General features: G+C 30.3%; 1 protein-coding gene across 1 annotated transcript; it reads left to right on the plus strand.

The window, feature by feature from the left end:
• Window positions 1-74: 74 nt before the first annotated feature.
• LOC145269164 (AP-5 complex subunit zeta-1-like) lies at window positions 75-2,471 on the plus strand. The gene is given in 2 exon segments (XM_080124773.1): window positions 75-107; window positions 766-2,471. Coding segments are annotated over 2 exon segments (1,671 nt in total). The 3' UTR covers window positions 2,404-2,471.
• The last annotated feature ends 10,542 nt before the right edge of the window (window positions 2,472-13,013 follow it).

Genomic DNA, 13,013 nt, shown 5'->3' on the forward strand with positions numbered 1-13,013 from the left:
AACAAAAATAGCCGTCAATACTTTTCTTAACATGTTAAATATTGTATATTAGGTCCAATAATAAATTATAAATAATGCTATTTTTCTGGTTTTATTTAAGTCTTTGGGTAAAATTATGTGTTTTACCAAAAAAATAGCTTTTTATGGTTTTATGTAGGTCAAATATTTTATGTTAACATATATGTATGTATGTATGTATATATGTATGTGTATATGTATGTGTGTGTGTGTATATGTTTATTGGGGTGGAGAGGGCTCCCGTAAACCATGGTGAAGACAACCTTTCTAGGAGAAGCAAATCTCTGATTTAAAAAACATAAAGCGGGAGACCAGTACCCACATTAAGCTGGTCTGCAGTTTAATTTGTTGCTGGCTATCTTGCTCTTGCTTGTTGCTTTTGAACCGAGAGAGAGACTTAGCTGTCGTACAAAGCTAAGACTCTGTAACATCATCTTTGTATAGATACTCCCTCAGGCATTTGGGCTCATGGATTTTAAATGTCTGAAGGAGTGGCACTCGTCTGACAAGACGTTGCAATCATCATGTATGTATGTATGTATGTATGTATGTATGTAGTTGTGACGCGTGTGCCTCCATCAACCAGTTTGGGATCAATTTGTTCACCTCACCAATGTCATCTCTTTTTATAACTTGTGAGTGCAAACTGACGACGGCCACGATAAATGAGAAACTTTTGCGTTGTACGTCAAAATCTTATTCACTTGCCGACAACCATCTGACTGCTTCTGATACCATCGTCACAAGACAACCAATCGACATCAAGCTTCAACTTTGACTCCCTTCAAGAAAGAGAAGACACTGGTCACAGAGATTGACGGCACACCCAGCAGAAACTTCTTTACTATCCTTAATATTGCTCAGTATAACACTGACGACCAATTTCTGAACATCTTCACCTTCTCCATGTTATATCAGTGGCTGGACCATACGATAAAAGCCGTCCCCACCACAGCAGATGACCTGCAGTCACTCACATCATCTCAGGGTACATCATCCATCTCTCTAAGCCCATCGCTTCCAAAAGAGTTTGCTATGCTGACCTCAAGAGTCATTGATTATTGTTTCCGCGTCTTTGACCAGTGCGAAAGGAAACCTAAAGTGGCAACTGATGTTGACTTTCAAAATGCTTGTTTAATGGAAACTGTCAACATTCTGGATGCCATTTGTAAAGTCGACAAAGAGCAAACGCCGCGGGTATTTCAAGAAGTGAAACACTTGTTTTCTATTCTCTCTTCCGATACAAACCGCACCCCACGGGTCATGATCAACCTGCTGCAATTTTTCATCAACCACAGTGCAACTGTAGTGCATGATGCGCAACATGCTTACACGCTGTTCTTCAACCAACTTCTCAGCCAAAAACATAAAGAGCACCACATCGCTTTCGACACGATAATACTCCTGCACGACAACCTAGAAACACTTTGCTACAAAACCAATATTTTGTGCAAGTTCTTCCCTAATATCCTCAAGATTATTGCTTGGAATCCTCAAACTTTTGTGAAAGAATTTGAAGATATTCTTCCTGCAATGATTACACATAGTACGGCTTTAGAGGTCTTCCACCGATTGCTCGAATTGCCCTGCCTCACTGCCTGCCTTGAAGCTTCAGATAAGCTTAAGAAAGGAGACATTAATGACTTGGAGTCCGTCTCTTACCAAGCTTTACAGAATGAGGCTTACAACCCTTTGTTCAATTATATTTTGAGCACTGATTGCGGACACGGTGATACGATCAACAGATTGGGTTAATTGTACGAAGTTTTACATGACATGCGAGACAGTCCTCGTGTGATTGTCTGTGCTGAGGCTGTTCCTCATCTGCTTGGTGTTTATTTTTCTGTGATTCTGGAAGATGGTAACGAAGACTTTGCTTCGTGCCTCGTGTCTGTTCTCTTGGAGAGAGTCTCCATGCTCTATGATGTTCCAGGTTACAAGAAAAACGTAAAGAAGTTGTTTGCAGGCTATATCGTGAAACTGCTGAAGCAATACTCGTACATTGTGATCAAGCAACGCGGGCAAATCATCGACTACCTCATGAACACGCATAACATGACAGATGACCACTTTTTCATGCACTTGGTGTGGAGTGTTGGAGAGTTCTGTAGTTCCGTTCTTGACAGCAACTGCACAGCCAAGATCATTTCAAAATATTATGAAGTTCTGGAAACACTTCTTTATGAATGGTCAAGTATCACGATGACGTCCGGATCCAACCAGGAATTCCCACCACGACTACTTTCCGTGCTAATGTCCGCCTCAGCTAAGCTTGCTTCTTGGTGTCAAGACTTGATTCCTCGAGCCGTTTTCTATTCAACCCATAGTTGGGATCCTAACAGGTACTACCACCAAGTCAGTGGACCTGGGAGCAATGCAAATTAAAGGGTGGCTCCACACTCCCCAAAGCCCGCAAGCTGGGGCCTCACCACTGGATATAGTTTAAGGTCATATCCAAGACCAGTATATATGCATATATGTGTGTATGTGTATGTATGCATGTGTGTATGTTTGTTTATGTATGCATATATATATATGTATGTGTATGTATGCATATATATATATATGGATGTGTATGTATGCATATATATATGTATGTGTATATGGGCATGTACGTGTGTATGTGTATGAATGCATATATATATGTATATGTGCATGTATGTGTGTATGTGTATGAATGCATATATATGTATATGTATGTTACGTAGGTAAGTGTATGTATATATATGGGCATATGTGTACGTATATTATGTGTATATGTATGTATATGTGTGTATGTATTTGTATATATGTTTGTGTATATGTGTATGCATATGTATGTATATGTGTATGTATGCATGTGTGTATGTATATGTATGTATGTGTATTATGCATTGTGTATGTATATATGTATATATGTGCATATGTTTATAGATATGTATGTGTGTATGTGCATATATGTATGTATGCGTGTATATATTTATATGTATGTATGCCAATGACCGTCTTGTGTATGTTTGCACGTGTGTATGTATATGTATGTGTATGTATGTGTATGTATGTGTATTATGTATGTATGTATGTGTGTGATATGTATGTGTGTATGTGTATGTATGTATGTTTGTGTGTGATATGTATATGTGTATGTATGTATGTATGTATGTGTGTGATATGTATGTGTGTATGTGTATGTACGTGTATATATGTATGTATACCAATGACCGTCCTCAGTGTCATGTCTGCTTGAGCGTGTGAATGCGCTAAATAAGTCATTTTCAGGCTCATGGAATTTCAGTGTCTGAGGGAGTGGCACTCGTCTCACAAGTCGTTGCAATCATCATGTATGTATGCATATAAATATATGTGTGTGTGTTTGTATTTATACCTGTGTGTAGCAACCACTACATACAACGGGAACAAATCTTCAGCAGAGATATTTTCATAACGCGCAAGCACAAAATTTTGCAATCTACACACATGGAATAAATGGATCACATTGCATTCCATGCATAGCGATACATCAAACAGACTGGAATGTTCGAGAATAGTTCACTCACAAAATTAAATCAGTTTCGTTGCAGATTTCTCCAGTCGCACTTGTGTTGTGAGATCTTGTTTCATGCCAGTCATGGCGAAATATATTTTCTCTCCTCTAAAATTGAAAATGGTCTTGAACCCCTTTTCAATTTTAGAATTTTTAATTTTTCTTGCCTGATGAGATCAATTATGATTGAAACGGTCTGCACATCGTAGCAAGATATGACTGTATTTACATGAAGAATAATTTAATAATATATATATATATATATATATAGTTTGCTCTCTTTGATTGAGCACTATCAACGACCCTTGTTGAAATTCAAGTATTCTTAATTTTTGAATATCTTTTTTACCTGGAATATCTATATTTCTATAAAAGTGAAAATAGCTCTGTGTGTGTGTGTGTGTGTGTGTGTGTGTGTGTGTGTGTGTGTGCATTTCCCTACCAAATATATCTGTCAATTTTCGGTCTAGAGACTCGAGATTTCATATAAAGAGTATTGGGATTTGGGAAAATCTTTTTAATCGATTTTCGGTCAGAAATTTGGCTGTCAAGGGGTCAAAGTTCAATGATTTGACCTTTAAAAACTCTACCAAACTCCTTTACCAATTTTGGGTCCAAACACTTGAAATTTCAAATGTAGGTTACTTGGACATGGATCAAACTTTTTAATTTGATTTGAGCCCAAGACATTAAATGCTAAGGGGTAAAAACTGGGGTCAAAGTTTTAAAAAAACTTTAGCTGTGCCGTCTCTACCAAATTACTCAGCCAATTTCTGGTCTAAACATTTGAAATTTTACATAATAATAAGAGATAGGACAAGCTTTTTAATCGGTTTGGGTCGAAAATCTGAGCTGCCAAGGAATCAAAGTTCAAAAGATTTGACCTTTGCGGTGTCTAGCAAACTATTAAGCCAATTTTGGGTCTAAACATTTGAAAATTCTACATAACGGGTATTCAGACATGCAGCAAGCATTTTAATCAGTTTCGGGAGCGAAAATTCGGCTGCCAAAAGGTTCAAAGAATTGACTTTTGCAGATTCTACTAAATTCCTCTGTCAATTTGGGATCTAAAGACTTGAAATTTTAGATGTAAGTAACTTGGAGATGGGTAAAACTTTGTATTTTGATTTGAGACCGAAATGATAAATATTAAGAGGTCAAATTTGGAGTCAAAGTTAAAAAAAATTGACCTCTGAGGTCTCTATAAATTACTCAGATAAATATTGTTCTAAATATTTGAAATCTTACATATAGTATATTTAAACATAAGGCAATGTACGAACAGTACATAGGGCCTGAGCAAAGCTGAGCTGAACTGCTATGCTCCTCACCTTGAGTTGAGCATATTGAGAAGTGATACACGAATTACCATTAGCATATAAGCGACGCTATTTGTGTAAACAAATCGAGCGGAGATATTTCGGACGATGTCAAAACATTGTTAAACTCACTACTAGCTCAGCACCCGCTAATAGTGTAATGGTTAGGAGCCTTGACTGTCATACAGACGGTCGGGTTTCAATCCTGGCTTTAGGTAGTTTCTCACTTTTTTTTTTTTCATTTTTCTTAAACTTTTTCTTCTAGGGGATGGGACATCCAACCAGATGCCTGACATTTACCCCTATTTTAGTGAGTCCAACCAAGAGATCTTTTCAGGATTCTAGCCGTCCCTTTCAGTGCAATCGTTTGTATTTCGCTTGCACTTGGTTCACCGGGTATGCTTGCTATGTACTTTTTAAAGTCTTTTTCATGAGCCCAGTTGCTCCTATGATGACTGGTATAATTGAAACGTCTTTTAATTTCCAATTTCGTTTCATATCATACATAAGTCCTTGATACTTTGTAATCTTTTCCCTCTCAACTCTGTTAAGCCCTGTATCATTGGGTACACTGACCTCTATTACGGTCGCTTTTTTGTTTGCTCTGTCCCAAATCACTATATCTGGTTTAACAGCTGCGTTTTCTAGATATGTAGCAGTAGGGATTATGTAGTCATAGTTGCCTGTCTAGCCGCACTGATGAGCTGCAAAACAGTACTGTATGTGGATGACTATATATATATATATATATACATATATATATATATATATATATATATATATATATATATATATTAAACGTTAAATTAACAAATATATTCTTTCATGCTTTTTGCAGATTTACATTGCAACATAAAAAAATCATTTTAAAATTCATTTTTAATGCTGCAATACGTATAAGAAGCTAAAACAATTAATAGTTGTTGAAAACTGAACATGCCGGTGTATCTCTCTCTCTCTCTCTCTCTCTCTCTCTCTCTCTTTCTCTCTCTCTCTCTCTCTCACACACACACACACACACACACACACACAATTTTTTCCCGTCTGATTTTGACATTAATAGGATTAAAAATCAAGATATTTCATGCAAATATAATTTGCACAAACGGCAGAACAATATCTGAGGTGTGTTATAGGCTAATTATTTCTCAAATTCCTCGATAATCTTAGATTTCTATACTTTTTCTGCTGAGAAGTCACGGCCAAAATCGGTTAAGATCAATGGAAGTGGTAAAATATTTTCTCTCTAATAAATTCCTCCTCCCCCTGCCACCACTTAACACCGTTTGGGGATCGTTCACAAGGAACAGTTGAGAAGAGAACACCGGTTTGGCTTCGTAGTTCTTTCATGTGAAGTTATTTAAAATCACTAAACTGCAGTGCTCTGTGGCGTAGTGGTTAGCGTGCTGGACAATTCACATTATATTTTCACGTTCGCGCCGACCTACCGTAGTCGTGTTTTTTTTTTTTTTTTTTTTTCCTAAACAACTGGAATGGACTTTTCTTGGTGGCCGAACTGTTAACGTTGCAGATGTTTGTTTTTTTTTTCACACTTTATTTTCCTACTTTTACTCATGACTCCGGGTTTGATCCTTCCTACTTACCTACCATAACATTTTTTAAAACTCCCCCCCCCCGTCCCGGAAACAAACACTCGGGCAACGCCGGGTACCCCCGCTAGTTACAAATAAAGTTTATCCTAAAAACATTAGAAAATAACACAGGATGTTCGTACTTGACAATATTACTCAGTGGATTACCGGGCTGATTAGAAGATATTTAAGTGTGAATTTCATCTCACTTATGATAAAAAGGCATGAACTATCACATGTTAGAAGTCTATTTTACTTTAATAAGAGTTCATTTTATGAAATCAAAAGTATGCGAAGGTCTTTATGCAGGAACCAGGTTTTTCCAGTCAAACAACGTTAAACATATTTTTAAAAAATAGTTTTCAGATACTCTTTTGTGTTGAGCAACATTTTCTTATGTTTAAAATAATTTTTAAAAGTCACACTGGTCTTAATATATATTAAGACCAGTGTGACCGTTTTGTGCAGGCCATTTTTTGCACGATATTATATTAGAGGCTAGTTGTGTCCAACTGCATTTGAGAGGCTAGTTATGTCTAGCCTTGCTTGAGGGGCTACCCATGTCAAATTGCATGTGAAGAGCTAGCTGTGTCTAGCCTTGTTTGAAGGGCTAGTTGTGTCTAGTTGTGTAGTGAGTTCTAGCTGTGTCTAGCTGTGTCTGGCTGTGTAATGAGAGCTAAATGTGTCTAGATGTTTAGTGGAGGCTCATTGTGTCTAGACGCTAAGTGAGAGCTAGCTATGTTTAGCTGCGTTTGAAGGCAGTCTGGAAGCCCTGGGAATGTGGGTGCCAAATTGGGCATGGGTTTAAGCGAGATGATTTTTAAGGATCATAGTTTATCTTGATATGCATTAATTTACATATCAAAGAAAGCAAGAGAACAGTAATTGAGTGATTGACAGTGGCGGATACAAGATGAGATAAAAAGTCATGTATATGCTGTCAATGATTTATTTTTTCTAATTAGATTATTTGTACATACAGGTATATAATTAGATTATTTGTACATACAGGTATATAATTAGATTATATGTACATACAGGTATATAATTAGATTATATGTACATATAGGTATATAATTAGATTATATGTGCACACAGGTATATAATTAGATTATTTGTACATATAGGTATATAATTAGATTATATGTACATATAGGTATATAATTAGATTATATGTACATACAGGTATATAATTAGATTATTTGTACATACAGGTATATAATTAGATTGTATGTACATACAGGTATATAATTAGATTATATGTACATATAGGTATATAATTAGATTATATGTACATATAGGTATATAATTAGATTATATGTACATATAGGTATATAATTAGATTATATGTACATATAGGTATATAATTAGATTATATGTACATATAGGTATATAATAAGATTATATGTACATACAGGTATATAATTAGATTATTTGTACATACGGGTATATAATTAGATTGTATGTACATACAGGTATATAATTAGATTATATGTACATATAGGTATATAATTAGATTATATGTACATATAGGTATATAATTAGATTTTATGTACATACAGTTATATAATTAGATTATATGTACATACAGGTATATAATTAGATTATATGTACACACATGTATATAATTAGATTATATGTACACACAGATATATAATTAGATTATATGTACACACAGGTATATAATTAGATTATATGTACATATAGGTTTATAATTAGATTATAGGTACATATAGGTATATAATTAGATTATATGTACATACATGTATATAATTAGATTATATGTACACACAGATATATAATTAGATTATATGTACACACAGGTATATAATTAGATTATATGTACATATAGGTTTATAATTAGATTATATGTACATACAGGTATATAATTAGATTATATGTACATACAGGTATATAATTAGATTTTATGTACATGCAGGTATATAATTAGAGTATATGTACATACAGGTATATAATAAGATTATATGTACATATAGGTATATAATTAGAGTATATGTACATACAGGTATATAATTAGAGTATATGTACATTTAGGTATATAATTAGATTTTATGTTCATGCAGGTATATAATTAGAGTATATGTACATACAGGTATATAATTAGATTATATGTACATACAGGTATATAATTAGATTATATGTACATACAGGTATATAATTAGAGTATATGTACATATAGGTATATAATGAGATTATATGTACATATAGGTATATAATTAGAGTATATGTACATACAGGTATATAAGTAGAGTATATGTACATACAGGTATATAATTAGAGTATATGTACATACAGGTATATAATTAGATTATATGTACATACAGGTATATAATTAGATTATATGTACATACAGGTATATAATTAGATTATATGTACATATAGGTATATAATTAGATTATATGTACATACAGGTATATAATTAGAGTATATGTACATACAGGTATATAATTAGATTATTTGTACATACGGGTATATAATTAGATTGTATGTACATACAGGTATATAATTAGATTATATGTACATATAGGTATATAATTAGATCATATGTACATATAGGTATATAATTAGATTGTATGTACATACAATTATATAATTAGATTATATGTACATATAGGTATATAATTAGATTATATGTACATATAGGTATATAATTAGATTATATGTACACACAGGTATATAATTAGATTATTTGTACATATAGGTATATAATTAGATTATATGTACATATAGGTATATAATTAGATTATATGTACATACAGGTATATAATTAGATTATTTGTACATACAGGTATATAATTAGATTGTATGTACATACAGGTATATAATTAGATTATATGTACATATAGGTATATAATTAGATTTTATGTACATACAGGTATATAATTAGATTATATGTACATACAGGTATATAATTAGAGTATATGTACATATAGGTATATAATTAGAGTATATGTACATACAGGTATATAATTAGATTATATGTACATACAGGTATATAATTAGATTATATGTTGATACAGGTATATAATTAGATTATATGTACATATAGGTATATAATTAGATTATATGTACATACAGGTATATAATTAGATTATATGTACACACAGATATATAATTAGATTATATGTACACACAGGTATATAATTAGATTATATGTACATATAGGTATATAATTAGATTATATGTACATATAGGTTTATAATTAGATTATATGTACATACAGGTATATAATTAGATTATATGTACACACAGGTATATAATTAGATTATATGTACGTATAGGTTTATAATTAGATTATATGTACATACAGGTATATAATTAGATTATATGTACACACAGGTATATAATTAGATTATATGTACATATAGGTATATAATTAGATTATATGTACATACAGGTATATAATTAGATTATATGTACATACAGGTATATAATTAGATTATATGTAGATACAGGTATATAATTAGATTATATGTACATACAGGTATATAATTAGAGTATATGTACATTTAGGTATATAATTAGATTTTATGTACATGCAGGTATATAATTAGAGTATATGACATACAGGTATATAATAAGATTATATGTACATATAGGTATATAATTAGAGTATATGTACATACAGGTATATAATTAGAGTATATGTACATTTAGGTATATAATTAGATTTTATGTACATGCAGGTATATAATTAGAGTATATGTACATACAGGTATATAATTAGATTATATGTACATACAGGTATATAATTAGATTATATGTACACACAGGTATATAATTAGATTATATGTACATACAGGTATATAATTAGATTATATGTACATACAGGTATATAATTAGATTATATGTACATACAGGTATATAATTAGATTATATGTAGATACAGGTATATAATTAGAGTATATGTACATACAGGTATATAATTAGATTATATGTACATACAGGTATATAATTAGATTTTATGTACATGCAGGTATATAATTAGATTATATGTAGATACAGGTATATAATTAGATTATATGTACATACAGGTATATAATTAGATTATATGTACATACAGGTATATAATTAGATTATATGTACATACAGGTATATAATTAGATTATATGTAGATACAGGTATATAATTAGAGTATATGTACATACAGGTATATAATTAGATTATATGTACATACAGGTATATAATTAGATTTTATGTACATGCAGGTATATAATTAGATTATATGTAGATACAGGTATATAATTAGATTATATGTACATACAGGTATATAATTAGATTATATGTACATACAGGTATATAATTAGATTTTATGTACATGCAGGTATATAATTAGAGTATATGTACATACAGGTATATAATAAGATTATATGTACATATCGGTATATAATTAGAGTATATGTACATACAGGTATATAATTAGAGTATATGTACATTTAGGTATATAATTAGATTTTATGTTCATGCAGGTATATAATTAGAGTATATGTACATACAGGTATATAATTAGATTATATGTACATACAGGTATATAATTAGATTATATGTACATACAGGTATATAATTAGAGTATATGTACATATAGGTATATAATGAGATTATATGTACATATAGGTATATAATTAGAGTATATGTACATACAGGTATATAAGTAGAGTATATGTACATACAGGTATATAATTAGAGTATATGTACATACAGGTATATAATTAGATTATATGTACATACAGGTATATAATTAGATTATATGTAGATACAGGTATATAATTAGATTATATGTACATATAGGTATATAATTAGATTATATGTACATACAGGTATATAATTAGAGTATATGTACATACAGGTATATAATTAGATTATTTGTACATACGGGTATATAATTAGATTGTATGTACATACAGGTATATAATTAGATTATATGTACATATAGGTATATAATTAGATCATATGTAAATATAGGTATATAATTAGATTGTATGTACATACAGTTATATAATTAGATTATATGTACATATAGGTATATAATTAGATTATATGTACATATAGGTATATAATTAGATTATATGTACATACAGGTATATAATTAGAGTATATGTACATATAGGTATATAATTAGAGTATATGTACATACAGGTATATAATTAGATTATATGTACATACAGGTATATAATTAGATTATATGTAGATACAGGTATATAATTAGATTATATGTACATATAGGTATATAATTAGATTATATGTACATACAGGTATATAATTAGATTATATGTACACACAGATATATAATTAGATTATATGTACACACAGGTATATAATTAGATTATATGTACATATAGGTATATAATTAGATTATATGTACATATAGGTTTATAATTAGATTATATGTACATACAGGTATATAATTTGATTATATGTACACACAGGTATATAATTAGATTATATGTACATATAGGTTTATAATTAGATTATATGTACATACAGGTATATAATTAGAGTATATGTACACACAGGTATATAATTAGATTATATGTACATATAGGTATATAATTAGATTATATGTACATACAGGTATATAATTAGATTATATGTACATACAGGTATATAATTAGATTATATGTAGATACAGGTATATAATTAGATTATATGTACATACAGGTATATAATTAGAGTATATGTACATTTAGGTATATAATTAGATTTTATGTACATGCAGGTATATAATTAGAGTATATGACATACAGGTATATAATAAGATTATATGTACATATAGGTATATAATTAGAGTATATGTACATACAGGTATATAATTAGAGTATATGTACATTTAGGTATATAATTAGATTTTATGTACATGCAGGTATATAATTAGAGTATATGTACATACAGGTATATAATTAGATTATATGTACATACAGGTATATAATTAGATTATATGTACATACAGGTATATAATTAGAGTATATGTACATATAGGTATATAATTAGAGTATATGTACATACAGGTATATAATTAGATTATATGTACATACAGGTATATAATTAGATTATATGTAGATACAGGTATATAATTAGATTATATGTACACATAGGTATATAATTAGATTATATGTACATACAGGTATATAATTAGAGTATATGTACATACAGGTATATAATTAGATTATATGTACATACAGGTATATAATTAGATTATATGTACATACAGGTATATAATTAGATTATATGTACATATGGGTATATAATTAGATTATATGTACATACAGGTATATAATTAGATTATATGTACATACAGGTATATGTACATTTTCTTTAATTCGTAATCTTAAGATTTGTATTCACTAATTATTGTTAAAATAGTTTCAGCAAACTAATAATTATTGTTTCAGAGATTTTTTAAAGTTGACTCGAAATTTGAACAAAATTTTGTTTTTTTAACATATGAATACATGAGGTGCCTTCAATAAGTTTCCAGACATTTTTCGTATGGGAACTTTTATTGATAGTACACACATGATACTTTAGTCCCTTTTGAAGTAA

This window comes from Euprymna scolopes, chromosome 45 (genome assembly GCF_053919585.1).
Source record: "Euprymna scolopes isolate OS-2025 chromosome 45, ASM5391958v1, whole genome shotgun sequence".
Classification (NCBI taxonomy): Eukaryota; Metazoa; Mollusca; class Cephalopoda; order Sepiida; family Sepiolidae; genus Euprymna; species Euprymna scolopes.